Source organism: Takifugu rubripes, chromosome 5, assembly GCF_901000725.2.
Source record: "Takifugu rubripes chromosome 5, fTakRub1.2, whole genome shotgun sequence".
Classification (NCBI taxonomy): Eukaryota; Metazoa; Chordata; class Actinopteri; order Tetraodontiformes; family Tetraodontidae; genus Takifugu; species Takifugu rubripes.
In genome coordinates, this window is record NC_042289.1 from 8,648,773 (window position 1) to 8,668,165 (window position 19,393).

General features: G+C 49.1%; 3 protein-coding genes across 6 annotated transcripts; all 3 read left to right on the forward strand.

Annotated features, from left to right (window-relative positions):
• Window positions 1-407: 407 nt before the first annotated feature.
• On the forward strand, window positions 408-2,419 carry myadml2 (myeloid associated differentiation marker like 2). Its single transcript, XM_003964680.2, has 2 exons — window positions 408-699; window positions 795-2,419. The coding sequence occupies exon 2, from the start codon at window positions 1,052-1,054 to the stop codon at window positions 1,961-1,963; it is 912 nt and encodes a 303-aa protein (XP_003964729.1). The 5' UTR covers window positions 408-699; window positions 795-1,051; the 3' UTR covers window positions 1,964-2,419.
• A 1,084-nt stretch (window positions 2,420-3,503) lies between these two features.
• Window positions 3,504-5,861, forward strand: pycr1a (pyrroline-5-carboxylate reductase 1a). 3 transcript variants are annotated; one of them, XM_003964652.3, is made up of 8 exons: window positions 3,504-3,632; window positions 3,831-3,902; window positions 4,012-4,082; window positions 4,215-4,394; window positions 4,518-4,739; window positions 4,818-4,910; window positions 4,983-5,146; window positions 5,423-5,861. In XM_003964652.3, the coding sequence occupies exons 2-8, from the start codon at window positions 3,836-3,838 to the stop codon at window positions 5,583-5,585; spliced, it is 960 nt and encodes a 319-aa protein (XP_003964701.1). In that variant the 5' UTR covers window positions 3,504-3,632; window positions 3,831-3,835; the 3' UTR covers window positions 5,586-5,861. The 3 variants fall into 3 exon arrangements, with proteins under 3 accessions (XP_003964701.1, XP_029692236.1, XP_011602298.1); XM_029836376.1 differs by having other exon boundaries at window positions 3,514-3,632; window positions 3,835-3,902; XM_011603996.2 differs by lacking the exon at window positions 3,504-3,632 and adding an exon at window positions 3,675-3,750.
• A 130-nt stretch (window positions 5,862-5,991) lies between these two features.
• LOC101064089 (transcription factor MafG) lies at window positions 5,992-18,939 on the forward strand. 2 transcript variants are annotated; one of them, XM_003964681.3, is made up of 3 exons: window positions 5,992-6,543; window positions 14,192-14,264; window positions 14,610-18,939. In XM_003964681.3, the coding sequence occupies exons 2-3, from the start codon at window positions 14,229-14,231 to the stop codon at window positions 15,060-15,062; spliced, it is 489 nt and encodes a 162-aa protein (XP_003964730.2). In that variant the 5' UTR covers window positions 5,992-6,543; window positions 14,192-14,228; the 3' UTR covers window positions 15,063-18,939. The 2 variants fall into 2 exon arrangements, with proteins under 2 accessions (XP_003964730.2, XP_029692237.1); XM_029836377.1 differs by lacking the exon at window positions 5,992-6,543 and adding an exon at window positions 6,558-7,254.
• The last annotated feature ends 454 nt before the right edge of the window (window positions 18,940-19,393 follow it).

The window sequence follows — 19,393 nt, forward strand, 5'->3', positions numbered from 1 at the left end:
GAATAATCTGACTTCAGAACCCGTCCAGCTGCAGTTTTGTAGTTGAGATACAAGTGGGAAAACGCCACCGGTAGTTTGTGGGTGTCGGCGCTGAACTCAAAGCACGCTAACGTCACACTGTTTCAACACTGTTTCACGCTGTTTCAATCCACCTTCCCACGTGCACAGTCTCTCCTTGGGACCTGCGTGTAATTTCTGCCTCTAATGTGAGTCTCAGCGTCCTGCCCTGTCATTACTGGGTATAAATGCCAGTTGCCTTCTGAGGGAGTTTTGACTTGGACTCTGCGGTGCTCCCTAGAAATAGGACTCCAACCTCTCTGTGGAACATGTGCCTCCTATTTATAGACCTGGTGAGCCCTGTAACCCTGAACTCCATACAGACTTTCATTTAACCAGACCCCCCCGACTGTAGCTACTGAGCACATGCAGGAGGGAGAGAGGGAGTGTTTGTATGCATAAGGAGACTGAGACACCCAGTCCAAGAGGCACCGAGAGACAGAAACGGCAGAAGACAGAGAGCACGGCGACGTGGCCGAAGGAGGACCGATGTGATGGGCTTACAGGCGACACACATCAAGGACGGACCCAACACATATGGAATTTGAGCGCCGTGGTCATAAATGAGGACACCTGTTCAGCACCGAGGGCTATTGTTGGAAAACTGATCCAGGGATCTGCGTAGATGTGGCACGTGGACAAGTAAGACAAGATTAAAGATCAAACATGCTTAAAAGGCTATACAACATCACTGTTGTGCGACTTATTGAGGGTGAACTTCACGTCTATGGTTTTAGGCTATCTTAAGGACGTGATCGAGAACACAATTCTCCAAGTTCTCCAGCAGCTCCTGAATCTAGCCCAGCCAGCCCCTGAACGCACCGCTGTAATTACATGGTGAGCGCAGGATAAATTAGAGACTTTTGTAATTAAGGGCCAACTAAAAAAAGGCAGCCAAGGAAAGGCTGAGGTCTGCAGCGTGGTCCAGGAGGACGTCAAGACCGGAGGGACTCCACCAAAGAAGACAGGTGCTTGCGGAGGGACTTTCTCAGCCATGGATGCCCGTGGAGAACACTACCTGAAAAAGGAAGCGGTCCTGTCCCCTCTAGGGGTGGCCCGGATGTGCCAGCTGCTCCTTGGCAGCACCATCATGGCTCTCGTGTCCCACAGCGCCGGGTACAGCGCCGACTATGGCACCTTCTGCATGTTCGTGTGGAGCTTCTGCTTTGCTGTCACCTTGGTCGTCTTCACCTTGGACATCACGCGGCTGCACGCGTGCATGCCGATATCCTGGGACAACTTCACCGTGGCCTTCGCCATGCTGGCCACGCTCATGTATATCACCGCCTCCGTGGTCTACCCCGTTTACTTTCTCCAGACGGAGTGTCCCGAGGAGGGCTGTGACGTTCAGGCCTACCGCATCGCCGTGACCGTCTGCTCCTGCGTCTGCTGCTTCCCCTACGGCGCCGAGGTCTTCCTCACCAGGGCCAAACCGGGGGCGGTGGTGGGATACATGGCCACTGTCTCCGGCCTCCTCAAAGTGGTCCAGGGTTTTGTGGCCTGCATTATTTTCGGGGCCCTGGCCAACGATAGCGAGTACGGCCTCTATGTGGGCACCCAGTACTGCGTGGTGGTGTACAGCCTGTGCTTCTGCCTCACCGTGGTGGTTATCGTGGTGACCGTCTCTGGAAGGACCGCCGCCCTGCGCTTCCCATTCGACCGGTTCGTGGTTGTCTACACCTTCTTCGCTGTGATCCTCTACCTCAGCACGGCGCTGATTTGGCCCATCTTCAGCTTTGACAGGAAATACGGCAACTCGACTCGACCGGAGGACTGTCCCCGAGGAGACTGTCCCTGGGACAGTAAACTGGTGGTGGCGGTTTTCAGCAACGTGAACCTGATCTTGTATTTTGCTGATCTGGTTTACTCCCAGAGGATTCGTTTCGTCTCCAGCTCCGCTATCTAAAAGCCGCTTCATTTCTGAGGGCTGTAAAGCTGACTGGAGACCAGGTCCACCGGGCTGTCCTGTGACCTTTAATGTCTTTGGATTCCTCGATGGTGTCATGTGCAATATTTACCAGATTAAAAAGGCCTTTCTCCACTTCTACATGCAAGCTTTCAGAGAGAGTGGGCCAAATGCACTGATGGGGTGGCCTCAGCAACTCTGACCGCAGAGGATTCTGGGAAGTTCTTTGGTTAAATTTAGGACGATAATTAGAATCAGAGTTACAGCTGCTTTAAGTGGGTTTAAAGATAACAGTCATGCATGAAATAGCTGTAATGTCCACAGAAAATAATATTTCATCCATTTTATAGTCTTTTATAGGTGTAATAACATGTATCATTCTTATTAGGTTTTTATCATTTTATTTAAATATTAAATGTGTCTTATTTTGGAAGGAATAAAGCTATATACAGAATATTTGGGGGAACAACTGGTTTATTTTTCCTGATATTTTGTTTTTTTCATCTTTTTGAAATTCACTTTTCTCAGCAACAACCTATTTATTATGCAATTATCCGTTTTCTAGAATAAAAACATGCACAAATCAATGTGTATATAACTTATATTACAGCCAAACAAAGTCACACTTTTAACCTGTGAATTCAGTGTTGTTAACGTAGAGCAACTACAGGGCAAATCAATGACATTTTTTCATCTATATGACATAGGAAACTTTTAGTTAGACTAAAATTCATAAATTTGACTTTTAAGTGATATCCATCCATCCATCCATCCATCCATCCATCCTCTACCGCTTATCCGGGGTCGGGTCACGGGGGCAGCAGCCTAAGAAGAGAAGCCCAGACTTCCCTCTTCCCAGCTACTTCTTCCAGCTCATCCGGAGGGATCCCCAGGCGTTCCCAGACCAGTCGAGAGACATAGTCTCTCCAACGTGTCCTGGGTCTTCCAGGGGGTCTCCTACTGGAGGGACATGCCCTGAACACCTCACCAGGGAGGCGTCCAGGGGGGGCCCTGGGCCTTTTAAGTGATAGCATCCTGTAAGTCTTGAAAATGGTAATATGAATGAAATCAAATATTCTTTTATATTAAAAACAATGCCACAAGGTCAAACATCTTAATTCTGTGTTATTTCAAGATATCAAGTTTGCCTCGTTCAAATATTTGGAGCCATAAATTCTTCAGGGTTCAGGGTTCTTTTGCGGGATTTCAGGCCCTTCAGAGCGCAACGCTGCCCCCAGTGTTCAGGAGTGGACCTACACCTTTGAAGAACAGGCCGTTCGGATGAGGACAGAACTGCAAGACCAAAACTTTTAAAAGCGTTTGGTAAACATAAAGAGAATGCTTTGTTGATTGCATTTAACACACACGTCAATGGGAGTAAAGCATTTAAAATGGGTGTCCTTTCTAAAACAATAATAATTTGTTTATGCATCACAATACCTCAAATGAATGAAGGAATAAGCCTTCAAATGGCGCCACCCTGTTCTGCAGGTCTTGCAAGGAGCTTTGTAGAAGACCATTAGCTCTCTCACCTGTCAATCAAACGACCCCCTCCAGGTACAGAGACGCGCGAGACGAGCCACGTTGACAGCGCAATAAAGGAAGAAGAAGCGGAGGCGACACTGGCGCTCTGACTTTCTCGCTTTGTGTAAACACCTGTCGCACGAAAGTAAGTGTTTTTATCGATTTTATTGTGTAGAACTACTTTTGGTTTCGTTTGCGTCGTTTTAAAGGGGCGTGAGGGTTTGTTTACTTCCTTGGCGCAGCGCGAGGACAGCTGGCGCGCGGTGAGAACCCGGAAGTTAATTTGGGCTCGCGAGTTGGTTTCGATAACGTGTGCGGGACATTAAATGCTTCGTCCACACAGGTAGGATGAGTGTGGGGTTTATCGGAGCGGGACAGGCGGCCCAGTCCCTGGTTCGAGGCTTCGCTGCCGCAGGTGAGTTATGCATCAAACCTGGAATTCAGGTTTGCGTTGTTCAGGCACGTAGATTCCAGTCAGCTGGTGAACCTGATGTGTTTATTGCTGTTTTACCCTCAATTTCAAGGCGTGATCGCCGCCCACAAAATCACAGCCAGCGCCCCTGAAAGAGATCTCCCCACGGTGCAGGGACTGCGGGTGTGTACACAGCCAGCCCCCCGATCCCATAACTGATGGATTTAGAGGACTAATCTTTTGGGTTATGGGTTTAGACGGTGCTCCTGTTTCCTTTGTATGACACATTACCCCTCTCTCTTTTTATATATACAGAAACTGGGTGTTAACTTCACCACCAGCAACAAAGAGACAGTCAGTAAAAGCGATGTCCTGTTCCTGGCTGTGAAGCCGCACATCATTCCCTTCGTGCTGGATGAGATTGGACCAGACATTGAGGACCGCCACCTCATCGTGTCCTGTGCTGCAGGTGTCACCATCAACTCTATAGAGAAGGCGAGTTTGGGTTATTGTGAAGAACTGAACTGGACGATAAGTGCTGCGGAACTTTTTCCGCTCATCATTTCTTCTTTGTTATGTTTTTAAAAGACGACTGGGCCTAATTGTGATTCCCTGCAGAAGCTGCAGCAGTACCGGGAGAATCCAAAAGTCTTGCGGTGCATGACGTGCATCTCCGTGGAGGTGCGTGAGGGCGCCACGGTGTACGCCACAGGCACGCACGCAAACCTGGAGGATGGAAAGCTCCTGGAGCAGCTGATGTCCAGTGTAGGATACTGTACCGAGGTGGAGGAGGACTTGATTGACGCCGTCACCGGCCTCAGCGGCAGCGGCCCGGCTTATGTGAGTATTTTAGAGGATGTCCAGTCAGAAGCTCAGTCTGCTGCCGTCTTAACAACTGTGTTTGTGCTGTCGCTGCAGGCGTTTACGACCATAGACGCTCTAGCCGACGGTGGCGTGAAAATGGGCCTGCCGAGAAGACTGGCGATACGCCTTGGTGCCCAAGCCCTACTGGTACTGCATTATTCATTTTGATAGGTTTTTAAAAGTGTTCTTGGTGAATTCCCGATTTCCTTTTCTTTAAAGGGTGCTGCTCGAATGCTCCTGGACTCGGACGAACACCCCGGGCAACTGAAGGACCACGTGTGTTCCCCAGGTGGCGCTACCATCCACGCCCTGCACATCATGGAGAGCGGAGGCTTCCGTAGCCTCCTGATCCAAGCGGTGGAGGCCTCTTGCGTTCGCACCAGGTCAGCTGACAAATGTGACATAAAGGGATGATTTATGATTCTCAGTTGGTTGCACACAAAAGGCTTTTTATTTCTTCTTATCAGGGAATCACAGTGAAATAAAAACACATGAAACCTATGTGTGCATAATATTCTGATGAGTTCTTTTAATGTTTCTTTTGTAGTTCCTAGTTCAGACAGTAGGTGGAGACATACACATAGTTTTCTCTTTTCAATTACACCTTGATCCGATATTAAATGTGATAACAAATCTGTGTTGTGTTCTGCTCTACAAAGAGAACTTCAGGCTTTGGCTGATCAAGAGAAAATCTCCCCAGAGGCCATTAAGAAGACGACTCTGGACAAAGTGTTGCAGCAACCAGGGGTGACCACAGGTGTGGGAGTTAGACCTCGAGGGATCAACATGTTTAACACCAGCAGACCAAAAAACAAGAAATGATTGTTTTGTTTTTATTTTATTTTAATGTTACCTCCAAGAACACAAAAACTGCGGTAACTACTGTTACTATGATGCACTGTGAGCTGGCCAGTGTCTACAACAGATTGGTAGCTGTATCCAACTACAGACACATATTTTAACGTAAAAAAACAACAGCAATAAAAAATACTAACCAAATCACTTATTCATCATTATTTTAATAGCAATAGCTACCATGGATGTAAATCGAAAAGTTCTTGATGATCTTATTCCAAAATTAAACTGAAGCAATGATGATTTGGAAAAAGTATTCATTTGGCAAGATTGTGAAATCCTTCATTGATCCCTGAAGAATAAATCCAAGTATTATTGCAAATCAGAAGATAATTATTACACTTAATGATAATAAATATGAAAAATGGTGGTGATAAAACACAAAATGATGAGCGCAAACAGAAAATACACAATTTATGTCCCAACAATGGTCAATTATAGAGACTGTATCAGTATATAAATGGAGTAATTGTAGGAACGACCAGTATCAAATCAACCTTTATTAATATATTTCCATCCTTTTGTGCATGTTATGCGACGATGTAGAAACTTCTGGGGTGCTTCCAAATTCTAAAGCATAAAAGTAATTTAATGTTTTGAAACGTGCGGCAGGGATGTTGAGACTGTTTCACAGTCTTTGTAAACCAGATTCGAACAACAAGTGGTCGATTTTGGAATTAAAATATATATTTTTTTCCCAAGAAAGCGAGAAGCGAGAAAATCCTTCATGAATGAAGCCACGTGACCAAACACGATGACGTCTGGCTCCGATACAAGAGAAAGGAATCAACCAGGAGAGCGAGAGGTGTCGTTCCTGTCAGCGGAATTCAAATTCGGAACCTCCGATGTCAGCTCACCGAAGTGACGATTTAAGGAGAAGACGCTGACAGCATCAGAAAATCAGAGAGCGTCATTTTAAAGTCAGGTGGGTCGGTAAACCAACCAGCGTCCGTATTAATGTTGTGCTGAGTTGCCTGCCTTCGCCTCGCTGCTAGCCTTTCGGGTTAGCATGCTCTGCTATGTTTGGGAAGTTAGCTGGTGCCGTGAAATAAGTCGCTTTTCAAAGTAAGAGTTTCCGCCTTTCTTAAGCCACCTGCTTCCGTCTTCCCAGAGGCGCGTCACTTTTATTTTGAAAGCGTCTTCAGGAAACACTCGTGTAGCTGCTATGTGGCAGACACCGGAGCGAGCTGCCACTATGCTGCTGAGATGGCAGCTATTCTTTCGTACGCGCTCAGCAGCTGCCAATAACGCCTGTCACTCACATTTCCCGTCGTTTGGCGCTGAAACGGCGACTTTCCCCCAGTTAGGGCGCCGTTAACGCGCTTGAGACGAACCAGGAGGAGCGAACGCCGGGGATTTCCCCGCTCTCTTGTTTTGTAGGCGGAGAGTTGTTCGCCACTTTCACGCGCGCCACTTGAGAGGTTGGACACGCGACTCGTGGAATGTCACAGCCGCGCGACTTGGCCGCCGCCGCCGCCGCTACGCTTCCCCGGGGCTCCGCTCGTCCGCCGTATCACGGCGCTTCCTGGTGACTCGTCAGCCGATGCGCATCTCCTGGCTGCTCAGACCCGCTGCTTCGTCGTCACCCCGCCGCGAAAGGGAGCGAGATCAAGCCGAGACAGCGGTTTAAGATCAGGTCGGTTTTTCCTGCACTTTGCTCGTGACATTTGACGAAGGCGATTCCTTTATCCGAGGGCGCCGTGATGGGGAGGCGGGGGGGGGGTTTATAAACGCGCAGATTTAATCTGTTGAACCTTTATTGGTTTATGTATTTATTTGTGTTTGATTCACCTGAAGTGACAGGTTATTTTAGCCTTCGTTCGAGCGATGAGACAAGCCAAACCCGCCGCCCTTGTCTTCATAGCCAGGCACTTGATCGCAGCATTGTTCCACGATCGGGGACAACAAACAAGTGGCGGCGGTTGTCTCTCTCGGAACCGTGCTGAATCATCACTACGATGTCTCCAGACCCTCTCAGAATCCACCCGGTAGGAAAGAAAAATGGCACCACCGGACAAAGGTCTGCGCGGCGGACCGGGATCGATGCCGATCGTCGAGATGGTGCCGATCGGCCGTGCGAGTCGGTCACCGGGGCTTGAGCATCAAGTGATGAGCGTCGCACCTTTATCTCAGCCTCATCTATATTCATCAGCGACTGTCCTTTTTATTATCATTCTATGGCAGCGCTCTCATGATGAGCACCAACAAGCGCGGTGTGAGTACATTCACACTAAGTGCTGAAGTGTCAACTGCGATGTCAGACCCATTTACAGAGGGAAAGAAGATGCGTGATAAGCAATAAATCAAGCCCCCCCTTGTGATGGACCCCTGTGTTTGAATTGAGGATTTAAGTTTTAAACAACATATATAAGATGCAGATGAGAAAAGGTGATTGTGTTCAAAACAGCAGGCAGCCGGTTGGTGATATTCATGCTCTATCACCCTATTATTTTCCTTAATTTTGTAGTGGTGGAGGCGGGGTTGTTGTTGTTTCCTTGTTTGTGACAAGATGAAACCCTGTTAGATTGCCAACTTGCGGAGGGCAGGTAATGAATTAACCATGGAGACTCTGTGCAGTTTCAAAAGTCACCTTGGAAACTGGGGAGCATAAATAGTCGGAGGGGCCGCGCAGACTGAAGTTGCCTCTTCTTGCTCAGATATCAAACTTATTTCATCATCTTTGTTCACGCGAGGGGGGGGGGGGGGCATTGAAGTGTGTTTAGCAGACCGGCCGGCCGCACGTCAGAGGCTCCTCTTTGCAATAAAACACCTCTGCCTCCCTCCGCAGGTAACCAGAAGAGATGAGGGTCCGTATAAAAGCCCAAATGGGGCGTAGATGGAGGCAGGGAGATTTATGACCCAGGTACAGAAGATAAAATAAGGCCGAATAAGCGTGGCGGTGAATCGCCGCTCATACCCGGCGGTGCCGCTTAGACCTTTCAGCTCTGGAAGGTTGGAGAGGATATTTAGGGTTGACGAAACACGAGGCAAGACTTAACAGCGCTGCGTCTGGCCACCGACACCCCTGCACGGCCGGCACACGTGAGCTCTGGGAGTAGTTATGCCTATTCAGGACAATTAATAGCCTCCAGAAAGGAACACAAATGTGGGATTTGTCCACAAAAGTGCTGGTTAAGCTGCACGGGGAGATGGGAATGCCTGGAAGGAAGGCAGAGAGGGATCAATATGGTTTTTCCTCCCCCCCACCCGCCTTTTTAGCAGGAGGGAGAGAAGGTTGGTGATGAAACCTCCTGCAAGTGCGGCGCAGGATTACGATTGCTCGGAGTTGCGATATGCCCGCTCCACAGTAATACTTTCATCTAGCCCGAGCAGCAAGTGTGTTTGATGAATTCCTGTTCGGAGCCGGAGTCAGACTTGGCATGTTCATTACCGCTCTTTGTGTGTTCATAATTTAGATAAGCCAATATCACGCAGAACACGGCGATCACAGGCGTAGCGCCGCGGCTTTTTTTTTCTTTTTTCTTCCCTCTTCTTTTTTTTTTCTCCACGTTAACCCACTTTTATCTCGGCTGATTAATGCTTGAGACACGTTGGTGGCGACGCGACGGTAAAAGCAGCACGGCTTCTGAAGGGAGTCGAGTCAGAGTGAAACCAGCCAACGATGGGAAAGAACTCAACAGTTGGGCACGGAGAGATTCAGTCGATTGAAATGGGGGGGGGGGGGGGGATCTAGTGTAGCCTGGTTTTGATCAGTGATCAATCCTTATTTTGATCTGTTGCCGGTTGGACACTAAACCGTCTGAGTGGATTACCAGGTTCTACGGGGCTCGTTCCTTTGACCTTTTTAGAAAATGAGCGTTCAACCATTTATTCCCCACTTCTGCAGTGAAATGTGATTAAATGGACCTTTTCCCAGTACTCTTCCTCATCACAGGCCAAGAAAAAGAAAGAAAACGGGTTGACAGATCTTTAAAAGTCTCAGTACGCAGCTGAACACGCACGTTCGGGTCGTATCCTGCGGTGACTGATTTGGGATTTATTTATTTTCCAGCCGCCTCGGCGGAGTACGAGACTCTATTAAGATATCCTGGAGGGAGATCGTCAATCAGTTGATGTAATTTGAACTGAGCTCTGCTGCTGTTATTAATAGAAATTAGCATCTTTGCTGCTTTGGGGTGACAGAATTTGCGTTAACTACACGTGTACCAGAACACCCGACACTTTCCCGTTGCTCTAAAAGCTGAATGTGATTATTTCGCGGCTTCATTGAGTGATGCTCCACATGAGTGGTGCTTGAATAAGCCCACGTTCCAACGCGCTGAATGGCTCCGCTCTGCCGTCAGCGCGTTGTAGTAAAGCTGGCGGTTATTGGGCCGGTGCGTGCCGTCTGCAGCCTTCACTTCCTCTGAACCATCTACAGCGCTCCTCATCCTGCTAAATCAAGTCCTCTGGGAAGATGTTGTGGAAGGGCACCCCCCCGCCCCCGTCACGCTGCAGCTACCGGTGAACAACAACTAGCAATAAATAGACCGTGCATCTCTAACAGACGGCGCTAATGCAAACCAGTCTAACTGGAGTCCCTTTAGATAAGCCTCACATTACCAGTGACTCCAGAAGCTGCCCAAAGGCCGATGATTCACGTCCTCACTGTAAAGCAGAGGAAGCGACGCTATAAACTATCCTCCATATGGGACATCCTTGCTATTTCTTTTTAGCTTAACCGCCATTTTAATCCTCGCCCAGATCTCCTCTGGTTAAAAGTATTGGCTGAGCGTTTCTGCTCCACTACGAGCGCATCACCTTTCCCTCTGAAAGCCACTGAGTGATTTCTCCTCTCCCTCTTTTTGTCACTGTTATTTCACGCTCTGAATACTTAGTAGTTAATAGCTTCCCTCCCCTTTTCCCAGCACACCTTTGGCTCGCTCGCTCTCTCTCTCACAGGCACAGACACCGTTTACGCCACGCTCAAGTTGGCGCCGGTCTTCCAGTAACTCCTCCAGAGCAATCAGAAGAGTCCTTGTTGGGCTTTTTAAAGAAAAAAAATAAAAGTCATTGAAATGATGCCAAGCAACGCAGTGACCATGTAGCTGATTTCACCTCTCTTTGCAAACGTGCAGCGTCTGCAGAGGTGAGGGGCCCAGATCGGTTCTGTCGCCTTGAGTCAAATTTGCATTTGGGCCGCCGCCGCCGCCGCCGCATACGAAGGCAACTAAAGTAGGCCTCGGAGCAGAATGAGTCACGTTTGCAAACGCTTCTTTTCTGGAGCTCCGTACCTCGCGCAGTGTGAGGTGGTATTTGGCTGTTAGTTCTCACAGAACCGACTCGCCTCTTTTTGGCCGCTTGTGCTCTTTCTGGGAAGCAGCCTTCCGTCGGCAGGCTCCTCCACTGTCAAGTTTTATTCGCGTCTTTAGCGAAGCCGCCGGCGCCAAGTGCCGGGACGCTTGTCAAGAACGGCCCGCCACGCGGTAAATTTATCCGTGCTTGTAGAGGTTTGGTGATTTGTCTTATTGGGGATGCACGTGCGCTGAATTAGCCGCCCGAGAGGCGGCCCGCCGCAGCACGTGGGCTGGGCCCAGCCCGTTTGTCCGCCCAGCCTCGCTTAACATTCAGCGAGCGGACGCTGTCGTAATCTGGATTCCCTGGCAGGTCGCTGGGGTTTTTGTCTGCTCTCTTGGCCCTGATAATCTTGTTACACCGCTGTCAAGTGGAGCTGGGCCCCCCCCCCCGCCGCACAGCCCTGAACCACCATGCGCGCCACCTCGAAGTGCCCAAACCACCCCTCCCCTTCCGCCGGCCCACCGCCATCTTGAGACAGCCGTTGATGGAAGACACTTGGATGTATCCTTGAAGAATCACCTCCCGAGCATTTTTTTTTATTTTTTTTATTCAGACTCCCGCCCCCGCTCCTGTCTCCCGCCCCCCCCACCTCGGGCTGCAAGCGACAGCAATAAATATTCATCAGGGGATGCGGCGCATGGATGCTGTAGCCCCCCCGCCCCCTCTAACAAGGGTCCCCTAGCTAATGGTGTCCATCCTTGGCAGCCCCCCCGGAGAGCTCCTGTGTAGAGGATGAGATCATTAAAGCATGACACAGGCTGAAGGCTGGACCCATCATTTCACATCAGCGTTCATTCCACCAGTGCCCCCACACACTCACACACACACACACACACACACACACCCTCTCACCTCCCTCCAGTCTCAACAAGTCCCCCCTACCTTCGCCAGCCAGCTCCTGTAGATGAACACAGGCAGCTTCTGAAGGCGGGCCGGGCTGCCCGTGTTGTGCCAGGTCAACTTCACAACTTCCTAATTGGCACCTTGGTTCTGGTCCTTGCTGAGATCAGTATTTTTTTTCCCTCCCTTCAACCTGTTCTTCTCATGCTCCTCCCGAATGTGTCGACTGTGCGTTTTCCACAAGGATGTTCTCTCTCCCTCTCTTCTCACCCTCTGCCCCCCCCCCCTCGCCGTCTCAGCCCGTCTCCAGCCCCCCCTTCCCTGTCTCCGGGTGACCACGCTCAGCGATTTCTATTTCCCGTGGATGTGGTGTCTCTCCTCAGCAAGCAATCAGCTCTGATTTGTCAGCGTTCTCGCAGGCGATTCATAAAAATTCAGCAAGCACCTACAAAAGATGCCCGCGTCCCCCCACACCACCGCCTCCATGCCCTCCCCCCTCGCGCCCCCCCTCCGTCGGCTCGGCGCAGACCCAGTGATGTGGAGTAATGCGTGGTGTGTTCTTTCCTCCTTGTGTGTGACTGTTATGAGTAAGAACTTCTCAAAAGCGAGGAAATAACATCTGAAATGTCCCTGGAAAGTCACAGGTGAGCCCCACTCCCCCTGTGTGTGTGTGTGTGTGTGTGTGTGTGTGTGTGCGTGCGTGCGTGTCGGGAGGGGGGGGGGGGGGGTGACATGCCTGCTAGTGGAAGGGAGCAGCTGTGCGTTGGACCTTGTCTGTGTTCTCCTGCCACACTCTGTCATTGGTAGCCGTCTGTTGGCGGCGGCCTGCGCCGGAGGGCTGCAGCCTGGGCAGAATCTTTCCGTGGCGTCACATGGCGAGATTTCACCCACGCCAAACCGGATACCGGACGGCCATGAGACGGAGCGGAGTCGTCGGAGGAGAATTTTGGACGGGGGTTATTTTGTTTTCGCCAGGGCTGCTCCAGCAGCTATTAGCGGAGTGCTCTCCTGTCTGTTTGTCCATTATCCGTGCATCATCAGGCAGACCATTATCCCATTATGCTTTGCATCTGTGGTCCAAATGCTTACTGGAAATGAGTCACCACAGAGGCTGGTGGGAGAGTAGGTGTTACTATCAGTCAGCTATTCATAGCCTGCCCGACAGGCATTAAAGTATCACGTTTAAAAAGTCCTTTTGCGGAACGTGAAAAAGCCTTTTTTTCGTCTCGCCTGTCAGGCGGGGAAGGGGAATATCGCCGTTTTATGAGGACTTTTTTGGAGCAAAAGCATCTTGACCCCTCCCCGCCCCCCCCCAAGCCTGTGTGATCACGTCACATTCGGGTCATTTTTAACAAGCGTCTGTCGCTCCCTGTTTGGCTCAGGTGACCACTCCACCTGTAGCTCTCTTGTTGCCATGGAAACACCCCGGCCATCTCGCTGCACTCCAGAGCCGCGTCTCGTCTCCTCTATTTGTCCCGACCCCCACTTTCTTGGAATTTCTCTGCACACATCAGAGATGATTACCAGCTCAGTGGACCACGGTCGTCTACACTAGTCGTCTTTTTTAGTTTTTTTATTCTTTTGTGTGCCTTTTTTTTATGTTTAAGAAGTTGTAAAAGCCCACATGCACTTGTTTATGTGCTCAGCACTAACACCCACTGCTGGGCTTTGTAAATCAGCTTACTGAGGCAATGTTAGCTTGGCTGGCTGTGGTGGGTGCCTGTGTCGCTGACGCAGCATTTACTGTGTGTAGTGTGAAGCACCCAGAGGTGTGTGTGTGTGTGTGTGTGTGTGTGTGTGCGTGTGTGTACGCGTGTGCATTTATCCTGAGACAGCGCTCAGACGGTGAAAGGCACCCAACCTTCTGGCAGTCTTAGCACCAGTAGGTCACATTTTCCTGCCTGCGCAGCTTCCCTCTGTGTTCCTTCGGGTGTGCTGTTCCAGTCGGGTCCTGTTCTGTGTGTTGGCTCAGACTGTATCCCTATATCCCTTTTTCATTGATTTATGGGTCTTCGGGCAGCCTAATAGAGGCGTGCGTGACTGTGTGTAGTGGTCCTGATAGAAGGAACGCCGGCCTGCATGCCCGGCCGTGCCCACACCGAGCATCAGACGTGTTTTTTTAAGTCCATCCTCGTCCTCTGATTGGAAAGCCTGCACTCCGCCACAGTGACTTTGAGCCTTGATTCCCAGGAAATCATTGAATGATGTCCTGGCCACGCTGCAGCGCAGGGCCCACGTCTGCCTGATGCTTTGTGTTTCATTGGGGGGTGTTGCTCAGTAGTCCCGGCATTACTTCCCCGGGTACGTCCTTGACCCACTTGTGTCTGGTATGTTTGAAGGACCCAGTCGTGCTGTAGCATCTCTGCAGCTACATAATTATTATTCAATCCTATTATTTTTTGCATTAACTCTTTTTTTTTTTTTTAAACCTGCAGACTCATCAGCAGAACAGGTGGACGCGGCTCTTGTGGCATGACTACCACAAACAAAGGAAACAAGGCATTGAAGGTAATTGCCGTCTTTGCATTCTGTCTGTTTTCATTTCATCAGAAGCAACATAAATGTCTTTTTACCTGCCACTTTTCATTGATTTATACCTTATAAAAATAAGGGGGAAAGCTACTGTGTATTTGCTGCCCTCTACTGGCGACTACATGCGTGTCGATCCATTGAGCCATCTTTTCTTAAGCATGTGAGCTATTGGGTGCAGGGCAGATATTATTACTTATAGCCACGATACATTCATGCAGCTAACGGCACATCTGTAGAACTGACCAAAATTTGATCGACTGTACGTTCCTAAAATTGACTTTGCTTGGGCTAGCAGGAAGGCTAACATCCTCCCATCCGCAGGTGAAGCGTGAACCGGGGGAAAATGGAACCAGCCTGACTGACGATGAGCTGGTGACGATGTCAGTGCGGGAGCTGAACCAGCACCTACGGGGCCTGACGAAGGAGGAAATCCTCCAGTTGAAGCAGCGGCGACGCACCCTGAAGAACCGGGGCTACGCCGCCAGCTGCCGGGTGAAACGCGTCACCCAGAAAGAAGAGCTGGAAAAGCAAAAGGCCCAGCTGCAGCAGGAAGTGGACAAGCTAGCCACGGAGAACGCTAGCATGAAGGTGGAGCTGGACGCTCTGCGCTCAAAGTACGAGGCCCTGCAGAGCTTCGCCAGGACTGTGGCCCGCAGCCCTGTTACCTCAGCAAGGGGACCCATGGCCTCTGTCATCGGACCCCTCATCCCTGGTAAAGTAGGTGCAACCAGCGTCATCACCATCGTCAAATCCAAAACAGAAGCTAGGTCGTAGTAGCGGGGGGGAATCTTCAGCTGTCTCCTCGGTGCACAGTAACACTGCTACCGAGCTAATGCTTCCTAAATTCATACGCAGTGGTTGAATTGACAGATCGATTTAAATAAAACACAAATTAGCAGGACAGTTGACTCCCCCCCAAAAAACAAAAAGTTAATCGTACGACATTAATCGCTTGTTTTTACCAAGTGACACAAGTGAATAAATAAGGGAGAGCAGCTCATTATTCACTGCTGCTTGTTATTGTGCACTGACTGTCATTGCCATGAGGAAAAAATATGACAAATCTGGCAAATTAGTCAAATTTGCGTTGAATTTATTTCCATTTTTATCGATTAATCTGTTTTCGGTCGCCTGCCGGGGACGTAAACGCGAAACAACGCTCCCGAAGCTCGCGTTCGTTTGTGTTTATTCCTCCGTGACGGGCCTTAACGAACTCTTCGTGATCGATGTGACTGGTAGATGCAATAATAATACGTATGCACTGAAAAAAACAAAGAGGTCTTTCATATTTACGGTCGAACCGGAGTACGAAAAATGAACAAAACATCCAAGATTCTTCTCAAACATCCGAAAACCTGAATGTTTTGCGGGGACGGTGGAACCCGCAAACTCTCTTTTGTTTCCTCTTAGAGAAATTCTGATGACGTTTTGTTTAAAAGATATATATAAATACATATATATATATATATATACTGCATTTTTTGTATTTATTGTTGACAGGGCCATCTGATATTTCCAAAAGAAACTCTTTACACGAGCTTTACTGTTTGAATCGTCGAGCTGTAGAGAACTTTGTCTAACGTTGAGTTTTAATGGTTTTTATCACTGTTAGATCAGTTCAGTTGTTTCTAGAAATACAGAAGAAAATGGGGAAAAAAGTTCCTGTGACATCTTTTTTGCAATTGTACCGAAAGTGGCTTACTATTGAAGTCTGATAGCTTTTTTTCTAGTGACTAGACGCGTACTGTGGGGTAGCGCGTGACGTGACGTGTAAGTGACAAGTCGGCAGTGTTGTTCACTGTATAGATGTCAACGCTGTGCTATTTAAAACAAACCTGTAGAGCTAAAGTAGGTGGTGTAAACAAGGTCAGTCGTCTTTGTGCGTGTCAACATCCGTGATCTCCTCCGCTTCCTCGGTGTTAGTCACAAATCATATCATGGTTCAGAGTTTACCGCATAGCCTTGTGGGACAGAAACGGTGGGAAACGACGCCATTCTGACGCATAAAATGACACATTTTAAAGGGGGGGAAAAAAAACAAAACGCGGTTGCTGTTGATGCCCTTCGAACTCCTCCGGATCCAGTCCTCGAGATCTCCTCCAGCCGGGTTTTCTGTTCTACCAGGCAGGCGAGCCTTTCCCCTCTCTCCTTGCTGATAGCCTGTTCTGCCTGGTAGGACAGAAAACCCGGCCAGGACTGGGTTTTCGGACTAAGTTGAGTTTCGTCATTGTGTTTATATCCGACGTATATTCGGTCCACTTATGGTCAAGTCGTCCGAAGGCAGCTAAGCTGGCTGCGCACTCGAGGAGAACAGTTTTGAACAGTTTAATCCTCCAAATGATCGTACACACGTGCTCAAAGCTTGCCCAGGTCCTGCCGTCGAGCCTAAATTTGTCTTAAAATCGTCAATTTGTGCAGCCAGACTTAGGGCGGGAGGGGCAACTGCTAAACGTCGCGGCGCCACTCGTGTCAACGTCCCAGTGTTCCATGGTCTGGCGGCCCAAAGCAGTCGGGTCTGTATGCACTACGCTCCTGCTTCTTTAGCTCAGGACAAAAAAAAACACTCGCTCAATTCTTGACAAGAAGAAGGGAGAAAAGGATGGCAGCTCTGTTCACTTAAAACAAAGGGGAAAAAAGGTATGATAAGCATGTCATAAAGGGCTTCGATCCACGCTGGGGGAGAGACGCGGCGCGACCGTGTGGGACTACAATCAGCAGCACCTGCCAGCAGCGCTTCCTCCGTGCCAAGTGTCGCAACTCGGGAGTCTTACACCTCAAGGTGACGGTAGCGGGGAGGGGGATCAAACACCCCCTCCACCACCACCCCCACTCCTTCTCCTCCTCCTGCCGGTCCGAATGGGATCGCCGGCTCCCCCCAGAGACCCGGGGCGCTGAATAAACTGGCTGCGCGAGTACACTCACTCCTTCACCACGCTTAGCTATTACATTGACTGGTTAACTGTGGCAGAATATATATATCCTCTCCTGACATAGCTCAGTATCGGTGTTGGCGTCCTTATTGCTGTGGCCGTCTCGTGGAGTTTTTTTTTTTGTTTGTTTGTTTGGGTTTTTTTTAAAAGGAAAAGATTTTGCTTTAGGGTTTTCATGTCAGGCGTCTTCAAAGGTGTCCGAGCGGCTCCTTACGACCAGTCTCAGCGTCCGCCGGACAGGGACGTCTCGCTCGTACAGGTGTATAATATGTAGCTACAGTAGGTATTAATGACCATTGTGGAAAAGTGACCCTTAATATGCAACTCAGTGGAAAGCAGCGTGAAAGAGTAGATGTAAGAGTAATCGATATCGTCAGTAACTGTGGTCTGTTATTTACCTCTTCTTGATGTGTTCTTGTTTTTGTTATAACTATGTTTTAGGAACAGCAGCCCTTATTAAGGCTCATTTATGCACCCTTAAGTGTGCAAATCTGAAACAATACATCACTGCCCTCTGACTTCTGCATTCTTTTCCACATGGACACTGAGCAAAATGTCCTCCAGAGGGCGCTGCCGCCTGATCTCCATTATTCCTAACCTTTTTGTGATGGGCTAGTTCCAAGATGTCTCCTCGATATCCGGTCTCAGCTTAATGATGCCAGTCTGCGTAAGCTGAAAGCAGGTGTAAACAACCTCAGCTGGTACGGATTGTCAGTAAAGCTGCCGGAAACGAGCCGCCGTCGAGGTGCTGGGTTTAATAAATGATGCGAAATCACGAAGAACAGGGGATTCAATCGCATTTAGGGAACGTCAGACCTGCAGAAGGTGCCTTAATCCGCTTCCATGTGCCGATGGTGCAGTCGACCAGCATTTCATCTTGACTGGGACCTTAAAGTTGTAATTCCCCATCTTCCACCCACGGCTGGTGGTGGCGCGGCCACGTTGGCTCTGCTAGAAGGTGCAGAAAAATTGGGTCGCGGCTAGCGCACGTGGCGCATAAATGAGCCTTATCGTAGCGGTGACGTGCTTAGCTGCCCTTGAGCCTTCCTGCTGTATAAATTTCCACATCCCTTGAATTGGAATTTGGTCTGAAATCGTTGATTCAGGATAGCGAACGTGCACTGACGCAGACGGAAGCTACGACAGGTTCTCTCACAAGGGCCACTTGCAATATTTATTTCTTTTTTTAAATATTTTGGTGCGCGTGTGTGTGTGTGTGTGTGTGTGTACGTCTGGGGCTCCTCTGCTGCTACACCAGTCGTCAGCGCTTGTCGTTCGCCGTGGCGCCGCCGTTTTTGCATCACGTGTCGTGTTTGGGAATTTCATTTGGGCGTCGGCGGGACAACTAACAGCATTTGCGTGGCGCTCGGCTTTTTTTCCGCTCGGGAGTTTCTCCTCTCGCTCCCCCGAGTGGGCGTGCGTGTTCAAAAATCTGACTAAAGCAAAGTTCATGATCTGTTTTGTTATTTTTCTGTATGGGTTGTAATAAAATATTGCAGTACTTTGTATGAAAACAGACAATAGTTAATTGTAACTATTTATAAATTAAATTATTGTACTTTTTGCAATCTGTAGATAAGTACTATGTATTCATATTTACAGTAACAACTGTGGATTTAAACGTGATTCTCTGAGGTGTCTAAGTTATTGATGTATATATTGTATGTTTGTTGATACAGCTTACTTTATTTTCTATAAGACCAATAAAATGTTTTGAAAAAGGGCGACCGTGGCGTAGAAATTATTTTTTTCCTTTTTTAAACGTATGCTGTAGCCGTCGGCCCAGTTTGATGCTTCTTGGGGAAAACGCTCTTTTTTTTGTCATCCAGGGTGGGTTTCAGAAGACGGCGATTTAGATGGCACATTTTCTTCTTCTGTGATCCAAAAAAAGCGGCTGGGCGACCCACTTTGGCTGGCCTCTGTGGACGTATTTTTGGCCCGACGCGAGTAAAACATTAGAGTCATGAAGGATGTCTAGGTGTGCTCGTCCTAGATTAGGAGGAGTGGTGAGTTAGTCATCTGCCCCCCCTCAAGGCCCCTCCTCTGTCTCGGCACAGCTCATCAAACACCACGTTCCTCAGCAGCGGCGCGCTGGAAACATCCCACGAGGGAACGCACAGACAAAGAGACAGATGGCGAAGATGGAGCACATCTGACCCCTCCTAGCTGCCGGGC

Bases quoted from the DNA above. Each gene is read 5' to 3' on its own strand.
- LOC101064089 (XM_003964681.3), top strand. From the start codon at position 14,229: ATGACTACCACAAACAAAGGAAACAAGGCATTGAAG. The intron at 14,265-14,609 runs GTAATTGCCGTC...TCCCATCCGCAG, and splicing joins AAGGAAACAAGGCATTGAAG to GTGAAGCGTGAACCGGGGGA.
- pycr1a (XM_003964652.3), top strand. From the start codon at position 3,836: ATGAGTGTGGGGTTTATCGGAGCGGGACAGGCGGCCCAGTCCCTGGTT. The intron at 4,740-4,817 runs GTGAGTATTTTA...CTGTCGCTGCAG, and splicing joins GCGGCAGCGGCCCGGCTTAT to GCGTTTACGACCATAGACGC. The intron at 5,147-5,422 runs GTCAGCTGACAA...TGCTCTACAAAG, and splicing joins GCCTCTTGCGTTCGCACCAG to AGAACTTCAGGCTTTGGCTG.
- myadml2 (XM_003964680.2), top strand. From the start codon at position 1,052: ATGGATGCCCGTGGAGAACACTACCTGAAAAAGGAAGCGGTCCTGTCC.